Source organism: Monosiga brevicollis, genomic scaffold, assembly GCF_000002865.3.
Source record: "Monosiga brevicollis MX1 MONBRscaffold_6 genomic scaffold, whole genome shotgun sequence".
Taxonomy (NCBI): domain Eukaryota; class Choanoflagellata; order Craspedida; family Salpingoecidae; genus Monosiga; species Monosiga brevicollis.
This window is the reverse complement of record NW_001865043.1, coordinates 1,308,915-1,333,962: the sequence shown is the minus strand read 5'-3', so window position 1 is coordinate 1,333,962 and position 25,048 is coordinate 1,308,915. Positions and strand designations below refer to the sequence as shown.

The 25,048-nt window shown below is 55.1% G+C and overlaps 10 protein-coding genes across 10 annotated transcripts; 6 read left to right on the top strand and 4 right to left on the bottom strand.

Moving 5' to 3' along the window:
* Nucleotides 1-186: 186 nt before the first annotated feature.
* MONBRDRAFT_18559 (uncharacterized protein) lies at nt 187-1,841 on the top strand (the record flags this gene model as incomplete). The annotated part of the gene is made up of 6 exons (XM_001744742.1): nt 187-261; nt 457-507; nt 628-1,006; nt 1,112-1,420; nt 1,548-1,604; nt 1,704-1,841. The coding sequence occupies exons 3-6, from the start codon at nt 629-631 to the stop codon at nt 1,839-1,841; spliced, it is 882 nt and encodes a 293-aa protein (XP_001744794.1). The 5' UTR covers nt 187-261; nt 457-507; nt 628.
* A 679-nt stretch (nt 1,842-2,520) lies between these two features.
* On the top strand, nt 2,521-3,400 carry MONBRDRAFT_21377 (uncharacterized protein; the record flags this gene model as incomplete). Its single annotated transcript, XM_001744741.1, has 5 exons — nt 2,521-2,612; nt 2,723-2,814; nt 2,922-2,966; nt 3,085-3,159; nt 3,273-3,400. The coding sequence occupies 5 exons, from the start codon at nt 2,521-2,523 to the stop codon at nt 3,398-3,400; spliced, it is 432 nt and encodes a 143-aa protein (XP_001744793.1).
* Nucleotides 3,401-3,652: 252 nt separating this feature from the next.
* On the bottom strand, nt 3,653-4,485 carry MONBRDRAFT_36597 (uncharacterized protein; the record flags this gene model as incomplete). The annotated part of the gene is made up of 1 exon (XM_001744536.1): nt 3,653-4,485. One exon carries the CDS (start codon nt 4,483-4,485, stop codon nt 3,754-3,756), a length of 732 nt encoding a protein of 243 aa, XP_001744588.1. The 3' UTR covers nt 3,653-3,753.
* A 698-nt stretch (nt 4,486-5,183) lies between these two features.
* MONBRDRAFT_16111 (uncharacterized protein) lies at nt 5,184-7,825 on the top strand (the record flags this gene model as incomplete). Its single annotated transcript, XM_001744740.1, has 13 exons — nt 5,184-5,228; nt 5,346-5,462; nt 5,581-5,658; nt 5,729-5,782; nt 5,877-5,948; nt 6,054-6,143; nt 6,227-6,409; nt 6,592-6,661; nt 6,779-6,957; nt 7,057-7,109; nt 7,239-7,336; nt 7,463-7,604; nt 7,690-7,825. 13 exons carry the CDS (start codon nt 5,184-5,186, stop codon nt 7,823-7,825), a joined length of 1,317 nt encoding a protein of 438 aa, XP_001744792.1.
* A 435-nt stretch (nt 7,826-8,260) lies between these two features.
* MONBRDRAFT_7227 (uncharacterized protein) lies at nt 8,261-10,069 on the bottom strand (the record flags this gene model as incomplete). The annotated part of the gene is made up of 1 exon (XM_001744535.1): nt 8,261-10,069. The coding sequence occupies one exon, from the start codon at nt 10,067-10,069 to the stop codon at nt 8,261-8,263; it is 1,809 nt and encodes a 602-aa protein (XP_001744587.1).
* Nucleotides 10,070-10,943: 874 nt separating this feature from the next.
* On the top strand, nt 10,944-14,074 carry MONBRDRAFT_36595 (uncharacterized protein; the record flags this gene model as incomplete). Its single annotated transcript, XM_001744739.1, has 6 exons — nt 10,944-10,960; nt 11,086-11,574; nt 12,146-12,617; nt 12,740-12,901; nt 13,582-13,779; nt 13,862-14,074. The coding sequence occupies 6 exons, from the start codon at nt 10,944-10,946 to the stop codon at nt 14,072-14,074; spliced, it is 1,551 nt and encodes a 516-aa protein (XP_001744791.1).
* A 399-nt stretch (nt 14,075-14,473) lies between these two features.
* Nucleotides 14,474-15,751, bottom strand: MONBRDRAFT_24405 (uncharacterized protein; the record flags this gene model as incomplete). Its single annotated transcript, XM_001744534.1, has 5 exons — nt 14,474-14,635; nt 14,748-14,969; nt 15,061-15,176; nt 15,273-15,546; nt 15,650-15,751. The coding sequence occupies 5 exons, from the start codon at nt 15,749-15,751 to the stop codon at nt 14,474-14,476; spliced, it is 876 nt and encodes a 291-aa protein (XP_001744586.1).
* Nucleotides 15,752-16,857: 1,106 nt separating this feature from the next.
* Nucleotides 16,858-19,155, top strand: MONBRDRAFT_36594 (uncharacterized protein; the record flags this gene model as incomplete). The annotated part of the gene is made up of 3 exons (XM_001744738.1): nt 16,858-18,050; nt 18,139-18,415; nt 18,896-19,155. The coding sequence occupies exons 1-3, from the start codon at nt 17,226-17,228 to the stop codon at nt 19,153-19,155; spliced, it is 1,362 nt and encodes a 453-aa protein (XP_001744790.1). The 5' UTR covers nt 16,858-17,225.
* Nucleotides 19,156-19,437: 282 nt separating this feature from the next.
* MONBRDRAFT_1946 (uncharacterized protein) lies at nt 19,438-20,475 on the bottom strand (the record flags this gene model as incomplete). Its single annotated transcript, XM_001744533.1, has 4 exons — nt 19,438-19,534; nt 19,675-19,774; nt 19,851-20,188; nt 20,336-20,475. Coding segments are annotated over 4 exons (675 nt in total), but the record flags the coding sequence as incomplete, so codon positions are not given.
* Nucleotides 20,476-22,494: 2,019 nt separating this feature from the next.
* On the top strand, nt 22,495-24,548 carry MONBRDRAFT_24402 (uncharacterized protein; the record flags this gene model as incomplete). The annotated part of the gene is made up of 12 exons (XM_001744737.1): nt 22,495-22,532; nt 22,639-22,925; nt 23,015-23,088; nt 23,173-23,248; nt 23,363-23,447; nt 23,537-23,585; nt 23,695-23,762; nt 23,866-23,923; nt 24,006-24,077; nt 24,181-24,268; nt 24,363-24,416; nt 24,508-24,548. 12 exons carry the CDS (start codon nt 22,495-22,497, stop codon nt 24,546-24,548), a joined length of 990 nt encoding a protein of 329 aa, XP_001744789.1.
* Between the last annotated feature and the right edge of the window lie 500 nt (nt 24,549-25,048).

Here is a 25,048-nt window from a genome sequence, read left to right as displayed (position 1 = left end):
ACACATACAAATATCCAAGGTACAATAACAGTTGGTAATCTGACAAGCCGCGTAAGGTCACTGGCTTTGTCGTTGTCTGTGACCTGTCTCTGAACTCTTTGTGATGTTACGTGTGATAGCGCCAGTGGTGGATCACAGATGGATGCCATCTCTGACAGCTTTTCTTGGCTGACAACAAAGAGAGACGAACGGACGGACGTCAGTGACGGCAGAGGGCAAGGAGTTGCAACGGCAGCGCCCCTGGATTTAGGATCAGTGTTGGTAAGCAAGGCAACCTGCTCGTGCCTGTCATTGGTGCCGCTGGGTTCTACGCTTGGTCGTGGTCGCAGTTGGGGCAAGTTGGGCCGTCGCGTGTGACACGGAAGGCACAGTGTCAGTGTGTTTCGCTGCGCTGCAGGCTCATGGCTCGTCTTGTATCGCTTCCCCCGCCCCCGGCTCTGTGCGCTTTTCCCACAGGTGCAGACCTTCTCTGGGTTCTCAATTGGACCGATTGCCAGCACCCGCAATGTGAGGCGCACCGGCTAGAGCACCTTTGCGCTCGCATGCCCCTCTGCTCTTGCTTTTGGCCATTTCTCGGGCATAGCTGACGTGCCATTCTCACACTGCCTGCATGTGCCACACCCTTAGCATGCCTGTGATTCAGCTCAACTCAGATGCAGAGGTGGCACCGGCCCTGCAAGCTTGCGGCGAGGACTTGGTCGTCATTGACTTTTTCGCCACCTGGTGTGGACCGTGCCAGCGTATTGCCCCGGCGGTGGAGACAATGAGCAACAAGTATCCCAATGTTCGCTTCTTCAAGGTTGACGTGGACGTGTGCCGCGAGACCAAGACGGCCTTTCGTATCCGCGCCATGCCCACCTTTGTTTTTGTCAAGAACACTCGCTCCATTGACACCCTCTCCGGTGCTGACCCCGCTGCCCTCGAGGCCAAGATCCGCGAGCACCTCGCTGGTGGCAACGGTGCTGCAGCCGGGGCCCCCGTCTCTGACAGCCTGGTGCCTGGCCAGGTACGGCATTTGATCGATTGGCTGTGCTGTCGCTGGTCTCGGGTGTGTGCCTCTGGTTGAGCTTGCCGCCGTGCGTCTCATTCGTCCCTCCGTTGCCGTCTATAGTGGAAGCTGAACCGCTTCATCAACATGCAACAGACCGAGGTGCTCAACCTGCACGAAGAAAGCAAGGCCGAGGCGCTTGCCGCAGACGACAGCAGCCTTGTGCGCTCCGATGCCGACGAGCAGCTCATTCTCTCCCTTGGTCTCTCTCAGCCTGTCCGCATCCACTCACTGCGCATCAAGGCACCTGCCGATGGTCGCGCCCCGATGACCGTCAAGCTTTTTGTCAACCCTCTGGCCACCCCCGATTTTGACAGCGTGGAAGACGCTTCCCCTGTCCAGACCCTGACTTTCAGCCCGGACGATGTCAAGGTTGGTGCCGTGCGACATGCTTTGCCCCGTCGCCCCGGCGCGGGTTTTCGTGGTGGGCGGCCGTCGTCCTCATTGCTCATCCCATTTTGCCGTTTTGGTCATGTCCCATCCATGTGCTACACATTAGGAGGGCGTGCCCAAGGCGCTAGAGTTTGTCAAGTTTCAAAACGTCAACACCCTCGCGGTCAGTGATTGCCTCATTGCCTTTTGGTGCTGGCTCCGTTGTCTGGGCGGTTGGGTGTGGGCTCATTGTTGCCTCGTGTGCTGGGACATTTTTTCGTAGATCTTCATCGAGGACAACCAGGGTGGCGAGGATGAGACGGCCTTTTCTTATCTGGAGTTAATTGGTTCAACTCGCGATGCGACCAACATGAAGGACTTTAAGCGTGTGGCCGGCGAGGCAGGCGAAGCACACTCCTAAACGTGTTATTTTCGTGCTCCCTGTTGTTCTTTGATACAGTTTCTTCGTCTTCTTCTTCCTCTTCCTTGCGTCCTTGTCCTGTGAGTTGGATGGAATGGTGATGATGATTTGTGCCGACCAATTTCATGCCAGTAGTCCAAGCCCCATGCCAAGGCGTAGAATACGATCGCTTCAGAAACTCACAAAAGAGCGAAACCAGTGAACGTCAGCTGAACATCAAGTTTTGTAACGGTCACTTGTGTGTGTGTGTGTGTTGTGATGACGGCTTTGGTGGTATTTCTCTCTCTCTCTGATCAGGTGGGCCGTGCCGTATTGGTGATGAACCGGGTCATCATCATCATCATCATCATCATCATCCATCAACATACCCGCCTCCTGGCCTTCTCATGACTTGCATGCCAATCGCTGATAGGCTCGGCCAGCAGGAGCACACAAGCATTTATTAGAGACCACCATCAACGTTGTCATCAGTGTCATTCGTAACTTTGGTATGTCGATTACTGCCAGCCCCATTCACTCGCCGATCAGTACTCGCCTTGGCCTAGTTGGACGCCTCCCACACTGCGCCTTGCCTCGGACCTCACGTCTTCTTGGTTGGTTGGTTGGCCAGTGAATCGCCGGGCATTTTTTTTCCGACTGCATGAGTCACCCAGTTGCCAAAGTCGCAAAAACCATTGGAATGGCCGCTTCCCTTCGTGTCGTGCGCAAGCACCCCGACGCCCAGCTCCCCAAGCGTGGGAGCCCTGAGGCAGCAGGCTACGACCTCTATGCGTACGCTTCATCGCCTCGTCCTGCCCGATCACCACACTGGCCTTGTGAGCGGGATTGGTGGGTATATACAGGATACGCTCATGAGACCGGGTGCTCCGGGCGCGTGGTAGGGTTGAGGACACCGTCATTGCAGCACAAGGCAAGGCCATCGTGAAGACGGGCCTCATTATGGAGATTCCTGAAGGCTGCTATGGCCGCATCGGTACGTGCCTCGCTGCCCACTGAACCGCAGTGCCCGCCCTCCCTTTGAACTGCGCTGCTGCAGTTCCTTCTGCTCACGCCTCACCAAACTGTTGTCTCCTTGATTAGCACCGCGCTCGTCCTTGGCCGCCAAGCATCACTTGGATGTTGGTGGTAAGTGATTGACACACAAGTACTCTTGACAACTTGCAACACAGCCCTGCTTGATATTCTGCTGGTGCTCATACTGGCTCGGTGATGTTTCGGAAAACCTTGCGCCCATTTTGCATAGCTGGCGTGATCGATCGCGACTACCGCGGCGAAGTGGGAGTTGTCATGTTCAACTTTGCCCAGCAAGAGTTTACAGGTTGGTTTGCACTGTTTTGATCAACTCGAGTTTTGAGGGGATCCAAGGCCACGCAATACCTGTTCATGCTGTCGCCTTGCTCTCATCTGGGGGTTTTCAACTGTTGCCTGCAGTAAAAAAGGGTGAGCGCATCGCGCAGCTTATTTTGGAGTGCATCTTCACGCCTTTGGTGGAGGAGGTCGGGTCCCTATCCGACACTTCACGAGGCGAGGGTGGCTTTGGCTCCACCGGTACCAACTGAATATTGCATACCATTGACTAAAGCTCAGGTCATAATGGACCGAAGGAGCGAATAGAATGACTGATCACAACACACACGACAATTGACTGCACCAATTCCTTTGAAGCAAAACAAACACACTTCATTTTTTGCAACCCTGCTAGGGCCGATGGCCTTTGGTGGCGCCTGCTCTTGCCTATATGACCTTGCTCAACATTGCCCGCTCTAGCTTGGCAGCACACCAACACGATTGTGGCGCGCTTGGCCAAAGGTAGTATGATCAAATGCAATTTGAATAGTATGAGAAGGATGAGACTCGCGCACACCCATCCAATGTCGGCGTGCAAGGTCCTTATGGTGCAAGCTCAAATACATCATTCGAGTTGGGCTACTAGCTGCGCACGATCCGGAGCTGGGTCAGGCCGTGAGGGTAGACGCCGGAAGATGGCTTGCCAAGCGAGTGGGCAACGCTCCAATCGGTCATAGGCTGGTGTTGGATCAAACCGGGTTTCGCAAAGCTCCACCTGCTCCCAGCTGGCAGCCGCAAAGGGCCCACAGTCCAGGGTGAGCTCTTCGCGCGACACGGTGGCCGGGCCCACTTCGGCTTCATTGGCGTTGCCCGTTAGCATACACAGCACGCCTCCAGGCTGCAGCAGCCGCTGATACAAATCGACCAGTCGTGCACGAGCCTCAGGGGCCACCGTGTGGTATAGCTGACAATCAAAGATGAAATCGTAGGTTCCATGAACGTCCGTGGCGTCCTCCAGTTCCCAAAAGTCTTGGCATTTGAAACTGAGGCGCTCGGCGGCTGCGCTGCTGCGTTCCTGCAGCTGCTCGCGCTGTTTCTCAGCCTGATCCAAGGCTGCTTGCACAACATCAATACCAACGACATTGTATCCCTGCTCGGCGAGATAACAACAGGAAGCTCCTGTGCCACAGCCCAGCTCCAGGGCGCGCGGGGCCTTGTTCTCACGCATTGAGTGGCACAAGGTGGCGAGTCGTGGCAGCAGCTCCACCAATTGGGACGCAGGCCGCCCCGTGTCCCATGGCGCCTCACCTTGGTAGTAACGTTCCCACTTGGCCGTATCTGTTTGATCCTGCACCATTCCGGCTTCTGCCATGCTCCTGGTCTTGCCGCCTTCTAGACGAAAATGAGCTCGATACTGGAGCCGTTGAGACTGTTGTGTGTGTATGTATGTGTGTGTGTGTGTGTCAAAGCTCATCGAACAACCTAGCTGCCTGTCTATCACTGTGTCTTGTGTCTGCGTCTACCCTACCACTGTCCTCCACAGCCACACGACCACAGCCACGGTGTCAATAATAATAATATGACCCTAGATCGTGTGTCACTGACGGCTCTTGAGGTTTTTTTTTTTTTTGATCCCTCTCTCTCTTTTTTTTTTTTTTTCTCACTTTTTTTTGCTTTCGATCTCTCTCTCTTTTCTTTTTTTGCTTCTGTTCTCTCTCTTCACACACAGACACACAACACAAACAGACACACACTGCATTTCCCCCTCTCTCTCTCTCTCTCTCTCTCTCTCTGTGTGTCTCTCTCTTTCCATCTCTCTCAGAGAGTTTTTCGAGCAGCAGGGTCGTTGTCAGTCAGTGGCAGTGTTGATTGCGTGCAGGGCGGCGGTTTTTGCTGGTGGTGCGGTCAGGTGTGGGTGCGGTGTTTGGCTGGTGCGATTGGATTTGGTAAAGCCCACGGGCTTTGGCGGTGTTGGTGAGCGCCTGTTGCGCGTCGTGCTTGAGCTTGAGTGCTTGAACAACTCGACAGCCAGCCATGTCGGACGAAGAGGATTACATGCTGGATAGCGCCGATGACGATGACGAGGAGAACTATGACTTTGTAAGAGGCGCCAGCCCTTGGCCGTCAAAGTCAAGCTTGGCATTGTTTGACCTGCGGATGGCAACTACGCTCATCCATGGCCACACCCTGACACTTTGCTTGCCCTGGTGCGTTCAGGAATACGAATCAGATGACGGCGAAGAGGAAGATGATGCTGATTTGGAGAACCTCTACTATTCAGCCAAGCAGGCCAAAGAGCATTCGACAGAGGAAGCCCTCAAGGCCTTTCGCAAAGTCAGTCAGATGCCGTCCCACGCAGCCGTTCAATCAGGCCACCATCGCCATTGCTTTGAGGCGAGATGTACTCAATGCGTGCGTGTTGATGTGTTGTGTCCGATGCGCTTGGTTATAGGTGATTGATACAGAGGAGGAGAAGGGCGAATGGGGCTTCAAGGCTCACAAACAAACGCTCAAGCTGCTGTTCAAGCAGGTTCTGTATCCGTTTCCCCGCCTCATCTTCTGTGCTTTGTCGCAGTCAACTCATCACCCGTTTGGCACAGAAACGCTACGAAGACATGCTCAAGGTCTACCAGAGTCTCTTGACTTACATCAAGGTAAACCTGCTAAACGCATCAGAGCACACCACACTCCACAAACATTGGCGCATGCCCGTCTGATGACCCATCCCCTTCCCCTCTATCAATATAGAGTGCCGTCACACGCAATTACAGTGAGAAATCCCTCAACTCCATTCTCGATTACATCTCTGCCGCCGACAAGGTATGGCTCGAAGCGCCACAGGCTGCCTTGTTGGCCAGCTCTAGCCCACAAAACCTTTGACTCTTTGGTCCTCCGCCCCGGCCAACACGAATCATGCCATTCTAGCCGGAGCTGTTACAACGCTTCTATGAGGCAACCATGTCAACACTCAAGGAGGCGCGCAACGATCGGCTATGGTTCAAAACCAACTTGAAGGTCAGACATGCAAGACTTTGAGGGCATAAGACACCGTTTGTGTCCTCCCACATCTCATCGTCGGCCGGATTTCTCCTTGATAGCTGGGCGGCGTGTATCTGGCGCAACAGAACTGGCCCGCGCTCGAGGCATTGGTACGCGATTTACACGCCTCGTGTCAGACTGAGACTGGCGAAGACGACCAAAATAAGGGCACGCAGCTCCTCGAGGTCTATGCGCTGCAAATTCAAATGCACACCGAGAAGAAAGAGCACAAACAGCTCAAGGTCAGCTTCAGAGCCCACACCTTTACCTCTTCCCCCCCTCCGGGACTTCTGCCCCAATCCTGCCAAGTCCTGTCGTGGTGTCCGTCCGACTGGTGCTGGCGAGACTGAAATTCAAAGCCCTTTTTAGCTTGAAAGCGCTGCCTCATGGGGATTGACGCACCTTATTGTGCCTGCTTGTGCAGGTGCCCTATCAAAAAGCGTTGGCGATCCGATCCGCCATTCCACACCCCCTGACCATGGGCATCATTCGAGGTATTGGCTTCATGCTTCGTCCGTCACCTTTTTCCTTCTTCTCAATTCCACGTGACATGAATGCCCAACTATTAGCTTGTTCACACACCGTTTCACTCACGTCTTGGTCGTGGGTAGAATGTGGTGGAAAAATGCATTTGCGTGAAGAGCTGTGGACGCGTGCTTATGAAGACTTTTTCGAGGCCTTCAAGTCCTATGACGAAAGTGGCAGCCCCAAGAAGATTACTTGCCTCAAGTATCTTGTCTTGGCCAACATGCTCATGAAATCAGATGTCGATCCTTTTGACGCCCAAGAGGTGCGAACATACATAGTGGTGCTCCGGCCATCTGCTTGTCCGTCGTGCCTCACGACTCAGCAACCCTATCCATCCTGTGGTGTGGTCGTCTCGTGCTAGAGCAAACCTTATCGCAACAATTCCCAGATTGAGGCAATGACCAGCCTAGTCAGGTTTGTACCCCATGGCTGGGTGTTGACTGTCATGGAGCTGGAACCGAGTGCAGAGCAGTCACTGTTCTTTCTCGTTTGGCCGTTACTTGATGCCGGGCTTCATATTCACACTGAGTGTTGGTGGTACAGCGCCTATCAAGCTGGCGACATCAAGGGGTTTGAGAAGATTCTTCGCCAAAACAAGTCCACAATCATGAACGATCCCTTTATCTCAGACTACATCCAAGGTCAGCATTTGAATCAATCTGCTGGTATCCGGCCATTACCAACCGCCTTTCTTTTCTTACTTGCTTTGCAAATCCACCACCTTGAAAATTGACCGAGCTCGGCTTTGTTTTGGAACTGTGCGGCAGACTTGTTGACCAACGTGCGAACCAAGGTCATCGTCGAGCTGGTGCGCCCGTACACCAACATTCGCCTCGACTTCATTGCCGAGCGCCTCGCCATTGATCGGAGCCAGGTTGAGGAGCTCATTGTTGAATGCCTGCTTGACAAGTGAGTTCACATGGTCCAATCTGTCCTCCATCACCTACGCGCACCTTGGCTCATTTGATTGTGTCGTCTGTCCTCTCACCTACAGGAGTATACGAGGCCAGATCGACCAGCTTCGAGGAATTTTGATCTTAAGCCAGGAGCAAGCAGTTGCACGTTACGAGTCCTTGGCCACGTGGCAAAACGCCGTGCATGACTTGCAAAGCAAACTGACGGCCATATAAAGCAGGTCAAATCATCGACTTGTCTTGACCTCAGTACAGCTGTGGATGCGCCAGGACGGGAAAGCCTTGCTTCCGGCTTGCATCAACGCTTCAGGGTTCTGTTCTCCGCGATTCCTTTTCCAAACTTCGACTGGTGCTAATTGATGTCAACATCAATTAAAAAATGAAGCACGTGCCCAGACTCAGACCTGGAGAGTAGGTTTTAAATGATAGCTTGGGGGACGGCAATTCAATCAAAATGGCATTACAAGCCTTGTCGCCAAGTGGGGACGGCACGCCGGCCCAGCGTGGCCACGGAGCCCGGCTGCTGAACATCATGGCTCTTGTCCTCCCGCCGGTGACGAGCTGCCGCATTGAGTGACGTAAGGCGGCTGGTGTCGCGCTCCACGTGAATCTTGCCGCGCACCTAAAAAGACCAGATGGACAATGAGAGCTCTATTCCGGCTGGAGGAAAATAGGGGGAGAAAAACGGAGCATGGTGGTTGAAAATCCAGGCCAAACATGGCTTGCCTTATCGCGAAGGGCATCCAGTTTTGCCTGCTGTTTGGCTGCGTCAGCTTCGGCTTGAGCAGCTTCACGTTTCTTATCGGCTTCAAGCTGCGCAATGGCTGCGGCATTGCGTTCCCGAATCTTGGCTGCCTGGCGTTGCGCCTCGAGGCGCTGCTGCCGCTCCAGGGTGTCGGTCAGTTGTTTCTTTTCAGCCTGCGCCTGCTGCTTGCGGGCCGAATGCTCAGCCACCTTTGCCTGCAAGGCCGCTTGACGTGCGGCACGTTGAGCAGCAGCTCGTTGCTGACGTTTGTGCCGTGCCGCTTCAGCCGCCTGGCGCTCTTCTTGCTCCTGCTCTTCACGCTGACGGCGCCATCGCTCAAGTTCGCGCTGCTTCTGCGCCTGGTGCTGTTGGAGGCGTTCAGCGGCACGACGTGCAGCTTGTTGCTCTTGTGCATAGCGCTCCTCGTCCTCTTGACGCTGCTGTTGGCGCTGTTCCTCCTCGCGAGCAGCGCGGGCTGCACGCCACTGAGCCACCGCCTCCCGCCGCACCGAGTCTAGACGTCGAAGCTCTTCATACCACTCGAGGTGCTCTTCCACGTTGTCACGGGTCTTGCCCAACAGCTGCTCGGCCACTTCAGCTACCAGGGGCCCGCGTGCACCACGATGCTTTTTATACACGCGCACAAAAACGCCGTGATCGTATGTTTCCCAGCCCCCTTGCTTGCCGCCATGTGCATGCAAGTAGGTCTCGTACTGGCCAACCTCAGGGGGCAGGTCGGGGGCGGGTGCGGTACCAGGTCGTGCGTGCAAACCGGTTCGGGATTTGCGCATGCCAGGGTGGCGGTTGTCGTGGAGCCAGCGCTCGAATTGCGCCAAGAGCAGCTCTAGCTCCCGTCCAAGTGCCACCTCCTCACGCAGAAGCATTTCGTAGGCATCGGCGCGTGAGGTTTTGAACTCTTGGATGTGGCTCTCACACCCTTGTACCCGAGTATTGACGCGCGCCACATAGTCTGGATCACGATCGGGTTGGCGGAGCAGCTCGGCCAAGTCTTGCACTGCTGATCGCGTTTCAGCTAGCTGTGCTTGCATTTGCTGCTTCTCCTGCTGGCGCTGCGCGGCCAGTTCTTCAGCGTGGCGCTGTAGACTGGCCGGATCCACCAAAGGCTGGTTGTGGAAGCGTCGGAATACGTCGTGCTGCAGCTGCCGCTCGAGAGCACGCTCATCCTGCAATAGGCGCTTCAGCTCCTCCATGACCGTGCGTTTACCACCATTTTTGCTTCCTTTTGGATGCCGTTTGGTATCACCACGGCGTGTTGTGGCCCCTGGCGTCACTTGCATCGAATTCAAGTCTGTAGGTTGGGGCAGTTCTGCCGCCGCTGGCTCGGCATCACCCAGCTCATGATCCTGGGCAGGCGCATCATGGACTGCATCGGGGTGGGACTTTTGAGGTCGCGCGGAACCATAGCGTGCAGCGGCGCCCTGTCGTTGCTTAAGTCGAGCCGCCTGGCGGCGCAAGGCGTTGAGTGATTCTTGATGCGCAGTCACTGGGGCATCAGGTACGACGAGAGACTTGCGCACGATGCCGGGGCGGGCAAATGCCGTCGGGGGCTTCCGCACCCGAAGGCCGGGCGCCAAGCCGCCAGTCTTTGTGCGTGTCGCTGCCTGGCGATTTTGGGTCTCAGCCGACCCAGCGCCCCGCTCAGACCCACCATCCTCGGATGAATCGGGCAACGTCAGCTGCACTACTGACGCCATGCAAACGGGCAATCGAGAGCGTCAAACAAGGGTGAGGGTCAGGGGAAGGAGAGAAAAGGAGAGGAGGAAGGAGGAAGGCGAGAGGGAAGGAAGAAGGAGGAAGGAGAGAGGGAAGGAGCAGAGGAGCAGAGGAGGAGGAGGAGAGGAAGATGTGGAGGTGGAGGATGGAGAAGGGAGAGGGAGAGGGAGAGGGGAAGGTGGAGGATGGAGCAGGGAGAGGGAGAGGGGGAAGGAGCAAAAGAGCAGAGGAGGAGGAGGAGGAGGGAGGAGGAGGAGGAGGAGGAGGGAGCAGGACACGAGAGGGAAGAGAGAGAGAGCAGAGCAAAAAAATTCAAATTTTTTCAGTAGTCAAATTGTTTTCCTGTAGACACAGGTTTAGAGCCTTCACAAAGAGTGTGCACAACTCGTGTTGTGACCAGATATGCCCTTGGCTACGCATCCACAACAGAGAGAGAGAGAGAGAAGTGTGGGTGTGTCTGGCAGTTTTGGCGGTGGCAGTGGCAGGGGGGCAGTGGTGTACAGTGCGCGACGGGCAGCAGGCGTGGCGTGACCTTGGCCTCGGGTAGGCTGAGTGTGGGAGAGAGTCTTGTAGGGTTGCTTCAAGGCATTTCTAGGTCGTTTATGAATGACCACTCTGTCGAGAACCAAACGCTGTGCTCGAAAAGTTTAAAGGTCTGTGTCCGGCATGTCGGCTCCGGTGGCGAGAGGGGGCAGGGGCCTGCAAAGGGTTGTCGGGCCTGAGACAGGTCTGCCGTTAGTCTGATGTTGCTATGTTCCAAGCAAGCAGTGGCATGCATCTCCGTCAATTGTTCTTCGACCTCACTTGTGCATGCTCGGTGCGGTTTCCTTTCTTGTCTACAGAGCGCCAGTCAGCATGGCCAATCGCAAACAGTGAGTCATGACCGCAAGGCACCGCGTCATGCACAGACTGGCTGGGCTTCGTGTCGTGCCCTAGGCTAGCCCTTGATTGTCTGCATCTGACCTCGCGTTGCGTGTCTTGCGACATTTTCTGTCAGACTGCGCAATGAAGCCGATCGGCTGGCTCGCGAGAATGAGAAGATGGAGCACCGGCTTCGGGAGCTGCGGGACACGCTTCGCCGACAAAAAGAGGATCGGTCTGCCAACGGGGGCTATTCGTGGCAAAGTGGCGAGCGGGGTGCCTTGCGCGAGCACCACAAGGTTGTGCTTGAAGAGAACCAACAAAGACGCACGCGTGGTCGCCGCATGAAGGTGCTACCCCCCAACCCCAGCGATGTACGCTCCCACCGCGCCATGCCCACCGCGCCCACAAGTGGACGCAGCAGCGGAAGCGTGCGCCCACGTCCCCCGCCGAGTGCTGCCGAGTCTCGGACTTCCGGCACAACTGCTACCGGTGTGGGCAGCGGGCGAAGCAGCGCCGCACGCAGCCGCTTCGCACCTTCAGTTGGCCTGGAAAATACCCCCACGCCACTCGACCCGGGGCACGCCGAGTTTCTTGAAGCCCTGAATGAATGGCGCAATGGCAGGTACGCGAGGCTTGTCAAGTCACACGGCACGCACCATCGCCCTCATTGTGTCTATTTCCTCTGACTGACCTGGGCTGTGACATTCGTGCTTGTTGTGCTCTTTCCGCATGGGCTGCTCCGTGCTGCTTGCGCGCTTGCATCGGGACCAACGCTAGTGTGGAAGCAGACGCTTCTTCAGTGACCGCGGGGTCCTCGAGGCATGCGGGCAGTCGAAGCGCTTCGACGGTGGCTGCCGAACCCGTTGTCCACCCACCAACGCCGCCCGAGGGCGGGGGTCGCCTTCTGGACGGGCCTGCCTTTGATGAAGCTGCAGCCCAGGCCTCCTTTCGTGATGCTGTCAATCAATGGCGAACAACGGGTGACTCGGAGCCCGAACCTGCGTCTCGCAACTGGAGCTTGCCCGGTTCACTAAACGCCGTCACGCATGGAACTTCGACGGGCAGTGAAAACAATCCCGAGGTGGGCTTTGTACGAGGCGTTTGTTGGCAAACGTGTTTTAATTTTGTTTTCTTCTCTTGCCATGCTTGGGCTGGTCCCCATATTGGTCGCGCTCGCGCTGACTTGCTTGCAGCGCTCAACTCAAGTCGTATCGTTGCTCACCGCAGACGTTTGACGTGCGCTTCAAGAGCAATTTGACGTATCTCGAGCGCTTGATGCTGAAGAAGCAACGCGCCTCGCCTTCTGCCTCGCCGCAGCGACCCTCCACAGCCCATTCACAGAAGGACGCTGATGATGAAGGCCTTGTTGATCTTGATCCCGAAGATCAGCTCGAGCAAGAGCTGCTTGCCGGTCGACTTCACCGCATTGGTCTCGAAGTACACCCCATCAGTAGTCTCAACGCGTCTTTTGAGGCACCGCGGCCGGTGACTGTGCGCACGGTGGACAGTGCAGAAGGAGAGGAGGATCCAGAGTCTTACATTGTCGAGGAGGATGATGGGGATGAGCCATTGGTCGAAGAACCTGATGATGAGGAGTCGACGACCGCTGGCAACAACTTTTACCCGCCCATCCATCGCCCACGCACCGCGGCACAGGAGCCTCAGGTTGGCTGCTTTGATCAATACTGCTCGCGACCTCTCCTTGCCTCGAGCCGCCCTCACTCTTGGCGGTTTGGGCTCACCATGGGCTTTGTTTGTATCCGTATGTGTGTGCTCGTGTCTATCAGCAACTCTACATGGGGGTCCAAGAGTCAACGGACGACGCAGAAGGAGGCGACGTGGACTTGAATCTTTCCCTGAGCAAGGCTCGCATCACCTCTTTTGCCGAGCAAGAGGACTTGGATGAACTCGAGACTTCAATGCGAGAGGCTGCATTGGTCAACACCCAGGTACAGCAAGTCTCCTAGATGAGGGCGGCTGAGCATCGCTTGTTATTGTTGTGTGTTTTTTTTTTTTTTTTTTTTTTTTTTTGGTTTCTCTTTTTGGCTTTTTACTTGACACTGGTGCACAACCCCACCGGTTACACTCCGACATACATTCAGCTGCGCTCATCGAGCTTCAGCCGTGTGCGAATGGCTTCGAACTGTCAAGAAGACAGGTCGAGCCTAGATATTCTGCGCCTTATACTTACATACACACTTTCATTCGCACTTGCATGTGGTGACTTTGAAGCATGGATCCTCGATCCGTGTTGTGTGACCTTCTTGTCGTTCGCGTCGGTGTTACTCTGCCCCGCTTTGGCAACTGTTTGAGTGTGAGCAAGCGCAAATTTTGTTTGAGAGTCTTGAAAGGGCCAAGCCGGACTAGAGTCATGTGCCTTGCCCCCTTTTTTCCGTGTTTTTGGCAATCGAGTTTTGGTTTTGAGTGAAGATTTCTGCTGAGACTTTGGCATGGTGCAGTTCCTTTTGGCTTAAACTTGTGGCTTGGCTTGGAAGCTAATGCATTTGAGCTTTTTTTTTTTGGCGTGCTTCCCACATGCATAAGTCACATCGCCGCGGCTAGGGCGCCCATGACTCGATGATGGTGACTCACGTGGCGTGGACACCCTCGCGGCTTGGCTTTCTGATAGCATGACGCCGCCACCTCGATTCAAAGTCTATGGCGCGGCTACCGTGCACGTCGAGCCGCAGAGGACCTGCGCTGGGAGCGCCGACAAACAAGTGCGGCCACGGTGATCCAGGCCTCCTGGCGTGGCACTCTGGCCCGTGAATTTGTCGATAATCTTCGTCAAAGCAAGCACGAGCATGACGCTGCCATCCGCATCCAGGTCAGGACCAGTGCCTATGCTTTATCGTCATGGCGGTGTATGGAGTTTGCTGACCACTGTCTTGCCATCTGACGCTACACAGGCACGCTACCGTGGTCATTTGGGTCGGCGAGCAGCTGAGGCTCGCAAAGTAGAGCTGGTCCAGAATTCGGCGCTCGAGGCAGCTGAGCGTTCATTACGCAACGCAACTGTAACCAAGCGCAAAGCTCACCCCCTGCCCGTTCCTGGCCAGCAAGACCGCATCCAATCTCTGTCAGCGGGTAAATCTCGGTCTGAATCGCATAGCTCGTTCTAATTTGAGCCACCAGGCCCGCTAGAGAGCAGGGGATTTTTATTCTTTTTTTTAATGAAGTAGAGTAACTTTTTTCTTTTTCTTTTCTTTTGCGAGATGGTTTTTCTGTCAGAGAGCCCCGTTCTGAGTGGTCTGCGGGCTGAAAGTTTGCTGTGTTCGCCTCGTTGTGACGTTGTGAACTTGCGTCGCCTCTTTGCGAAAAAAGCCGTTTGATACATGCCAGTGTCGTGTTTTAGTGGTTGGTGTTTTACATTTTTTCTTCTTGTGGTTGTCCAGCTGTGGTGGCTCAGACTTGAGTTCAAATGCAGTCTTGGCCCAGCCATCCATGATGAATTAAGGCAATTTGAGAATCTTGCGTGGGCGCAGTGGGTCAGGCTTGTTTAGGCGGGTGATGCTCGGACACTAGGTCGGTGGGTAATCGATGTGTTCGGCCCAATACACGTCTGAAACGACACCAAAGGTGTTCTCGATCAGCTCGCGCGATTCCACAAGCTGGGTCGTCAGCGACAAGGGCTGGTCGGATGCCAAGGCCACTTTATGCATAAAGGCCAGACTGCCGACGATCTGTTCCGAGGAGGACATGGCAGGCAGGGCGTGCAGATGCATGTGAGACGCACTGACAAAGGCTGTGTTGGCCAAAAGGGGTGTTGCGGGTGGAACGATCAAGGTGGTTTACCTTGCTGCGTCGGGCGGGGTGCACGGTGTTGGCCGTCACGGGGTTGAAGCCGTGCTCGTTGGCAGCCACCAGATGTCTGACAGAGGCGGCCACGTTGGGTACAAACTCAGGGCGCATGATCAGGTCGTACATGTCGCCAGAGCGAACTGAATATTCTTGTGATCGCATCGAATCAGAAGAGTGTGCCAGCCAAGGAAACATCCACCAGTCGTAATGTGAAACCTAGCAATATTTTTTCCCCGGAGTTGAATGGCGAAGATGAGCGAGCGTTGGTGGGGGTGTGCCAGGTGCAGTGGCCTCAGTACTGGCTGACCTGGAATTGGCGCCACTGGTTAGTAGCAGCCCACTGGCCAAAGGTGATATCATTGGCGCATTGAATGCGCTGGGTGGGCTGTTGCTGACGTTTGGACCAGATTAAATCTGCGGTGCCTAAGATGCAGCAGGCAGCATAGGTTCGGAGCAGTGGGCCTGCGATGTCTGGCGAGGGAAGCGGCGTAAGTATGTGCTGCATACATTCCAACACACCTTTGCGCGGCCAAGTCTTGGGTTGAGGAGCAGTGTTCGCGGGGACATCAGGTGCATTGGCATTATCTTGCTCATTCGTGTCCCGAAACGACAGGGTGGTGCTGCCATTCTGCTGCGCCGGGACATTGTCAGGAGCAGGTGTTGACTTGCTGCTGCAAGAGGACCGGGATGTCGTGGGCCGTGTTGCTAGAATGTTGTTGTTGCCGTTGTTTTCGTGAGTGCCTTGATCTCTGTGATGGCGTGTCGTGCTCAGCGAGCGCTCTTGGGGGGTGTGCTACACCACAAATTTTTGGGATGAGGTGAGCTGTGGCCGCTTGAGCGGGATATGTGCACACGGGCGTGTCTCCGTGTGGCGATTGATATGAGGGGATACCAACCAAGCTCTGGCCATTGTACTGGGGGTGGGGCTTGCTGTGTGTCAGCAGTGGGTTTTTGGCGACCTTTCGTTCCGGGCAGCAGCACGAAGGGAAGGCGCCCATCGTGTGGACGGTTAGACCCACGAGTACTGCGGCCGCCAAACCTACAAAGGTAAAAGCTTGACTCAGTTCTACAGATCACATGAGCAGGTAGCCTTGGAGTTGGGCCTGGCCTTCAGGTCTTTCAGTGGGTATTCCAAGCAGGTGCCGATCATTCCCTGTCCCTCGGGCGGATCTCGTACGGTGTTTGGAGGTCGCCGCGGTCAGAGCCCTTTTCACGTTGATGCCGGATCGTCGTCGTCTGCATGGACGCACGCCTGCCAGCTACCCAACAGTCAGCCCACGCGGACACCCTCCTCCCAATGTGCATCCATCCACTGGCCCAAGCGAACCAGTCCGCCGCCTTGAATCTCTCACACACACACAAACGAATCGAATCGATCACATTCACGGATTCCTTTTTTGTGAGAAGAGAGACAGAGAAGAGCGAGAGAAGAGAGAGAAGAGAGAGAGAAGAGAGAGAGAGAGAGAAGAGAGAGAGAGAGAAGAGAGAGAGAAGAGAGAAGAGAGAGAGAAGAGAGAGAGAGAGAGAAGAGAGAGAGAAGAGAGAGAGAAGAGAGAGAGAAGAGAGAGCGGAGAGAGAGAAATTGAAGATCAAGAGAGCGGAGAGAGAGATAGATTCGCGAGATAGATTCGCGAGAGAGATTCGCGAGAGACAAGGTGAGAGGGAGATGTCAAGTGTAGTGACAAATAGGGTTTTTGCAGTTTTTCAAGCGTATCAAAGGGGTATTAGTGGTAATCACAGTAGGTGCTAATGTCGTTAATCAATATATATACAACGCAAATAAAATACAAAAAATCCACAGTTAAACTCAACAAATAACATTACAATTTCATTCAAAAATGCATAAGGTAACTAAATACCTGCAACAAGTCGGTCGTCGAGGATAAGCACCAACAAACCCTGGTCGAGCAAACACAACCAAAGCGCCACCACCAGACTTAATGAAGCAAATCCTGAAGTTTATGTAGATACTATAACCATCCAGAGCTAATATATGTAGATATCAAAAGGGTTATATACGATCAGTGGGCGGTCCTTGAAAGAGGCGGGGCGAGGTGTCCTGGAAACTTCAATTTGCAAGCGTGGCCTCCGCCCCGGTGCTACCTCCTCGTTCATTCATTCCTTGTCACGCGTTGAGATCGTTTGGTTGGCGGCCGGTGCGCAGAGGCTTGGTTCGGACGTGCCTTCACATCATTACTGCCACTGCCAGGGGCACAATATCCCCGATCACCATCTGGCTTTATCCCACCACCCGTTTGACTTGAATCAGATTGAGTGGGCTCTTGGGTTTGACAGGTGGAGGGACATGGCCGTGCCTGGGGGGATGCGAGGCAGCAACGATTGAAAAAGCACTGTCGACTCGTGCTGGTGGCGCGCCCAAGACACGTCGCTTTCTGTTCTTCCGGTTATAGTGTTGACGGCTATAGGTGCCGTTTATCCACGCCCAAACAGACCGGTATCCGTCCAATCCAGATGGCCAAGATGGCGGCTGGCACCTTGCGCACGGCTGATTTCACCGTGCGAGGCGGCAGGGTTGAGCGAGCTCAGCCCGTTGATATGCGGTACACGCGCACATATCGCAACGACCGAGATCCCGACGCCGCCCAACTACGTGAGACTGCCCTTGGCACCACCTCTGGGGCCCGCCGCAATGCGCGCACTGCGCCCACTGTGGTGCCTCGCGCTGCCATTCGACGAGCTGTAGATGGCACAATTCACGACACGCAACGCGACCAACGCGTTCTTGTGCTCAGTCTACGTGAGGTGCAGGCGCGTCTCACAGCCGTTCATAATGGCTTGCATCGCCACACGCAGCGCTTGCAGACCGAGCTTGAGGTAGGCCCGCGCCGCCTGGCTGGTCTGGCCTCTGCCAGCCTCGTCAAGCGCCGACAGCGCGCTGTTCCGGCATCCAATGACGATGTTACATCTGCACTCAAACAAGAGCGCACAGAGGCGCTCGAGGCTGTTCAGCGCTTTGAACGTCAGCTGCAGCAAAACCGGGCCCTGCTTCAGCAATTGTCCCGTGACGAGAAAGCTCTTCGTCGCCACATTGACCAAGAAAAAAGCAGCCTGACTCTTCACGACGAGCATCACTCTGGCGTTGTCCAACAACACAGTCGTCCACAAGGCCAGCCACCTGCCAGCGTGGTTCAGGCCACCACCACTTCGCTGAGCGCCAAGGCTGCGCAAAGCGCCACGGAGACCCTGCTGAGCGAGATTGGCCCCGCCATGCGCGCTCTATACGAACGCACCAACTCAGCCCTGCGCAATAGCATTGCCAATGCTTCCCGTCTCAAGGTACGCGGTTGCATGCTCCCTCTTTCCAGATCCCTGGTCGATTTTCTTGTCATACTGACTTTTCTGTCGTGTCTGGGTTGCCCACCAGTCCGAGAACGCACTAGCTCGGGGCCAATGCATCGTGTCACGCAACGCGGCTGCGCGTGCCGCGGAGCGAGTCGACTTGACCCACCAGCTCAACCACGGCCCTCGCGAGACTCGATTTCGAACCGTATCAGAGCGCGTTGATCGCCCCATGGTCCGCTCTCTGGGACGGAATGAGCATATTGACCGATCTGCCGTTGTGGGCTGGGAAAGCAGCGAGCGCGGCAATGTGACCCTGGCTGCGAAAACACGCTCGCTCACGCGTGACACTGCCCGCCTAGGTAAGCATGCACAGGCCGACGACCTCGCCTGGTTGCTTTTTGCACCCTCGTTGCTTTTTGAACCCTCGTTCCGCCGCCTCATCGGTTGCTGCTGCACGACTGTACCGGGCGCTTGCCCATCTTTGGTCACAGATAAATCGGCACACCAGTTGCAGCAGGCGGCTTGGGATCAAAAGAACAGCGCCGAGCTTGATCGTGCGGTTTTGGCCCTTCGTTGTCGCAGTGACTTTGGCCAAAGGGCCAACCGGAAATAGATTATTAGGTTTTGAGTCGTTGTGCCAGATTAATTGACATGTAAATTTGCATCCCAAGCCCTGTCAACTGCAACACACATGCACGCATAATAGTTGGCTGGACATGAAGCAAGAGGTGAAGCAAAACGGGACTACAAAAACTAGGAAGAAAAGGTGTCGCAGGTGCGCCATGAATCGACGCATGCATACGTGCCGCCGCAGTTCAAGGTTGGTGGCGCGTTTGCAGAGTCAGAGAGGACCCAGCGCTGGTACACGACCGCCGGGCAAACTGCTATCAAAGGTTCATGCCGATTCACTGTCGTCGGCCAACAAGGCGGCGATACGACGTACAACGTCGTCAGCGGCCGCAGATTGGAGATAGGAGCTGGGTCCAGAACTGGGGATCTCGTGGTGGTGGGGAATCTCCTCCTCGCCTCCTGCAGAAGCGCCACTGGCGGTGCCTTCAGGCGCCGGTGCGGGCGCACTCGAGTGTGTAGCAGTGGGTGAGCCTGGTGCAAACACACTCGAGCGACGATATGCCCCCTATTTTTACACCAAGTTTAGGCCCAAGCGTGTTGCAGTGAGCATGGCTGTGTGGTGTGGTTTGGAAGTGCAGGGTCGACACAGGTGTGTGCGCACGCCCGCGCAAGTGTTTGTTTGAGGAAGAGGTGGCTGGACACGTACCACAACGGTCTTATAGTCTGCTGATTCCGAGTAACAGGAAATGAAATCTTCATGGGCGTTCCACCACTTTTCATACAGGGCCACAACGGCTGAGGGAGTCGAGGCCGGGTCAGGCATGCCCATCCAGGGTTTGCGTGCTCCAATGAAGTGAATGACTTTGATATCTGCTTTAAAACGCTCAAAGGCAGGGGCATAACCATAGCTTTTTTTTTTTTTTTTTTTTAGGGAGGGGGCAGCGACCAAGCCAGTATCATTCCCAATGAGTCAAGACAGCCACAAGGACCGCGGTGGTCCCATTTTTTGCTTCTGTCATCATCATCTGGCTGGTGCGGATTGGCTCACCTGGCATTGGCGGTCATGTTGTACGCGAAAGGGAGGCGTGCTTCACCTCCCTGCGTGGCCCAGTCGGCAAAATACTCGTTCAACAGTCCCTGATCTCCACCTGGCTCGGGCAAGAGGGAGGAGAATTGGGTCAAGGGCGTTCCCGTGGCAAGCGGAGCATGGAGGAAGGCACGTACCATCAAAGGAGCCTGTTGAAGCAAGCAGGCGGACAAGATCTTCAAACTTGGCCGAGGAGGGTTGAAAGACGAAGACACCACTGTTGAAGCAATCGGGCCAGCCAATGTCGGGGGCAGCGGCAAAGCAATTGCGCTCAAACAGCTCATCAATGTTGGTCAAAACAAGCGTGTCAGCATCGAGGAAAACACAGTTGTCGTAGTGCGTCAGTTTCCAGGCGTGCAGCTTGGTGAGGGTGACGCCAAGCTCAGGTCGTTGCAGGAGGCCCAGGTGGAAGGGGTCCTGGCTGTCCAGCTCCTCCACTGTAAAGACTCGGTCAAAGACGTCTTGCAGGCGATCCCTTTGGTGCATGCAGGGCATCAAATAAGGTGCATGTGGCCACGCGAGGTTGATTGGTGGGGCTGCTGGCGTGTTGCTGGTGATTGGACCGAGCATTGGAGGGAGAGCGGTCTGGGGAAGACTGCTCTAGAGCCGGGCTTGAGCTTACTTTTGAAAGTCGGCGACCTGCTCAGTAATCATGCATACGATTTGTCGGCGTGTGCCCGTGCGTCGCAGGCTGTGGGCCAAGAGCATGGCGCCAACGACGTAGGCATCGTTGGTGCACAGCGTCACATACGCCTGATGTGTGTTGGTCTCGCCCGTCTGCTCCATGGCACCGGCAGGTGACTGGCAGCGTTGGCCAGCTTAAAACGCGGGTCGACTAAGACCTGAGGCATGACAAACCGACAAAGCCAGGGAGGTTGAGCCTGGAGTCAAGTCGGACTGCAGGTGGATCGGGGTCGAACGCCATGGACATGTGGCAAAGGGTGGGCCCGGCGATGCCCGGATCAATCCATGCCTCCAGCAAGCGATTTGCTCTTGGAAGTGTCATCATGTGTCGCAGAGCATGTGTGATGCATGATTCCCACTGCTTTCTCTGGCCTCATGTGGTGCGCTGCCCGCCCGCTGTCAAAGCCGCCTCTGGCCCAACCGGCAACACTCACCCAAAACCTCGCGGCGAGTGTAAGGAGCCCTCGATGACGGATCCGAAAAAAAAAAAATCACTGACAGCAGGGAGATGTGGGTGGGAGTGAGTCGTCGTGCCAACAACAGGCCAGAAACAGGAGGATCATATGCACGCCGAAATGCACGCAGCGTCAAAGTGGCCACACACCAATCAGCCAGCCAGGGCAGCCACTGCCACTGCACAAGACGACCTCACCAACCTGAAATGAGCAAGATCAAACGAGAAGTGACAGAGAGAGACAGAGCGAGAGAGAGAGAAGAGAGAGAAGAGAGAGAGAAAGAAGAGAGAGAGAGAGAGACAGAGTGAGAGAAAGAAGAGAGAGAGACAGAGTTTGAAATACATGTAGAGAGAGAGAGATAGTTTAGAGAGAGAGAGAGAGAGTTTGAGAGAGAGTTTGAGAGAGAGTTTGAGAGAGAGAGATAGTTTTAGAGAGAGAGAGAGAGAGAGAGAGTTTGAGAGAGGATGCGCACAAGGTGGGAGAGGGGTAAGGGGGGGGTGTCGTGCAAGAAAGCATGGCAGCTGGCAACTTGGGGGCACGCTGAGTTGATCATGACAAGGTGGCATGGTGGTTCGGTTCTGCTTGCGAGGTGCTGTGCAATCACACTGGCTTGTCGGACACCGTGTGGTCCCTCTCTTTCGCCCCACCACCACAGGCTCTTGACTGATCGGGCCGACGCCGCCGTAGCAATTTCGAGGAGAGGTGCCGTTCCACCATGTTTTTGCCGCCCTCAACACGGTCTTCCAAGCTTCTCTCCCTCTCTTCTTTTTCAATGTACCGTCTGAAGTCGCACAAGTGAGCGGTTGCACTCGTGTTCAACAAGCTCCGAGCCATGACACCGTGCCACGAACCACAGTCCGCGGCACTTGCCCCTTCCCCTATCCAAACCGGGCTCGGCACGTTCCCGTAGCTGCTTTGTGCAGTTTCGACTCGACGCGACATGAGGGTTTGAACTCCAGGACCCCTCCTGTCCGTGCTGTCCAACTGTTAGTCCCAGCGCCGCCGTCTCCAGAGTGCCAGCGTGTGTACCATATACAGCACCATAGCACACGAGCGAGCGTGCGAGCGAGAGAGCAAGAGAGAGAGAGCAAGACACATCACACACACACACACACACACACACACACACACACACACACACACACACACACACACACACACACACACACACACACACACACACACACATTGTGTGGACGGAAGCAAGCGGCTGTGAGCGCTTACACCCTTCCCACACACACACAAGCTCCATTGCGAAAGTCTTACCCAAGGAGATGGTGGATACAAGCAAAACTTGGCAGTCCGATTGGATGGAACATATGTTTGAAACACCGACATCCCAGCAGGTGTAAACGACAGTTTTTGACAAAATTCGAAATGTTATAAAGTGTGACTCATGTTACTGTTTCGAAACCGAGCTTCCAAATTTTTTTTTTGTGAAAATTTCGAGGCTCTGCCATATTTTTTATTTTTTAATTTTTTTTTTGGGCGGGCGAGGACGTGTTGGAAAATCAACTCCGGCTGGGCGTGTGCCAGGACGATTGGCGTGCAGCACACGGGGATTCGGTCGATGATCCGTTGTTTTGGTGTTGTTCTGCTTGAAAAGGGGTCAAGTGCCGCCTGGTGCATCGACTGAGCCACGATGGGCAACGCAAACGTCAGCAACAGCAGCGGCAACCGGTATGTCACATCGTATCGCATCACGTCGCGTCGTGATTCCCCAACTTCTGGTCCACGATGCTGTCTCAAGACATCTCATGGCATATCATCCTGCACTTCCGTTCAGCGTCTCTATTGCCGAGGACATCGATGGACAGGTGATGCCAGTCCCTCCCCATCTGCCTTTTTTGTCTGGCCGTTGCGTTTCCCTGCCCGTTATACTCTCTCGGCGCCCTCTCACACCAAAGGGTTTCTCACCCGCCGTGAAAATTCAGACTGCCGGAAGCTTTGAGGGAGCCAAGCTCAAGGATCGCGATCGCCGCATCTCCAACGTTCAGGATCATGGCCGTCGCAAATCCATTCTGAAGAAAGATCGGCGCTCGTTCGGTCCGAAACACAGCACCGCTCTACTTGGTTCGTTTCGGCTCTGCGCCAGTGCTCGCCCTCCACTCCGTTCTCCATCCATGCCTACCTGCGTCATCCTCAGTATCTCCTTGCCACAGATCTGCATGAACAAATTGATACGGCGCTGTCACCCCCTGAGCGGGCCCAAGCTCTTTTCACCCGGGCTTTTGAGGTTGGCCGCCCGGACCTCACCCCTGCCTCAGCCATCCCTTCAGCATTCGGCCTTTACTCACCAGCACGCTTGCCCAAACCTCAGCTCTCCATGCAAGAGCTCGTCGAGGCAGCCACGGAGCCACATGGGGCAAAGAGGGCTAAAAACTTCGAGCGCCATGGTCTGTTTTTAGCTTGTCACCATCAGCAGCCCGGCTTTCCCACTCTTTCCACCACACCCTTTCTATTTGTCAGCTCCGTGTCCTTCTCAGCTTTGGCCATGCTTTGCTTCACAGACACCAAGTTTCTTGAAAAATTCAACAAAGAATTGGCCAAGGGCGACTCCCCCTTTGAAGCAATGTGCCAGCCTTCAGTGAAGCGGTGCGTGGATATGCGATCATCACATTTTGCATGACCCCAGCTCACCAACCCAACCATCCGCTCTTTGGCATGGCTGGTCAAACGGGCAGACCGAGTGAACGGGACGCGCGCCGTCAAAAAATCATCGTTGATCTGCAGGTTGGCGTGCTGATCGGCCTCAATTTGTGGACCTTCTTCGTTTAGTCCCCGCTCAGCTCACATTGATTGTATCTGTCGTTTTTGTGTGTCGTGCCTCTCTGTCTTCAAGGATGAAGTCGAGCGCCTCAAGGCCGTGTGCCAGGTCCTGGAGGAACAAAAGGCTACACTGGGCAATGTGTGCGTTGTGTCCGATCCTCTACCTCCTCTTTTTTCTCACCTGTCGCGTGCGCATTGCTGTTTTCCCACCCTGTCACTGACGTCGCCTCCTTTCACACCGTAGCAACAAGCGCCTCGCCAGTGCGCGGGAGGGTAATGGCGAAGAGCTTTCAGAGCAACAGGTGGGTTGCGTTCGTGCTTCTGCTGGCACTGTCGCCCTTACTCACGTCTCTGGTTCAACCCACCGGCCACTTTTCTACATAGCGCGAAACACTGGCTAGGTTACAGAAGCAGCTCTACGGTCATTCCCAGCGTGTGGTGGCCCCCCAAATCGACGTGCGTGTCTCAAACACCTCGATTCTCGTGCCTGTATCATCTCAAGTATTGTTTACAGCTCCCCTCACGTGCATCTACCCCATTCTTGCCCCAACCACCACAGCTGGCGGTGGTGGATCGCCTGACAAAGATGCAACAGCACATGCAAGAGGCCTATGCCCATTTCGTCTCGTCGGCTCAGACCACCCTGCGTAGGTGGCGCCACTGTCATACTTGAGCTCGAGGTTTGAGTCTTAATTTTAGCGAGACAAGTCAACTGATTGAGCCGCCGGCCCTTGACCTTAGATGCTCGCACGCAAGCCAAGCGGTCTGCTGCAGACGCACACCCCGCCGCCGCAGGTTGGTTCAGGCGCTATCAATGGGTCTAGCCAATTTCACTAAACAGTCTGGCTCGATGCTCAACTTGATGATACTGTCATGCTGGTGATAGACATGTCGACGCTCATTGGCGAGCTGCCGATTGAGGAGTAAAGTCCTGCCGATGCGAAGGACTATCTTGATTGCGAGCACGGCTCGTTGTCTTCTTGAGCGCTTGTCAGGCTGTGTGTGCTTGTATGCAGACTTCTGGTGGCTTTTTTTTAAAAAGAAAAAAAAGGGAAAAAGAAATCTGGGCGGCAACGTGCCAGTCTTGGGGCTTGCATAGGACACAGTCTTGCGAGATTGGTTTGACTGGTGCGCTCTCTTGCTCAAGCATGTGTTACTCTTGCCTTGAATATGGCTGCCGGCGTCTTGCACCGCTACCTCGGCTCGCCCATTGTTGAATGTACGTGCGCTTGTGCACGGCCCGGGCCCAGCACATGACCCGGAGTACTGTCGCTTGCGACCCTTGTGTGTTTTCTTCTTGTCTTCTGTTCCGACGCAGTGCTCTGTCGGATGTGTCTTACACAAACAAGCCAATGCATAACATGACAAACAGAGAAGCAAAAACATTCAAAAGAAGAAACAGTCGGCGAGAACGAGCTCCAATGGGG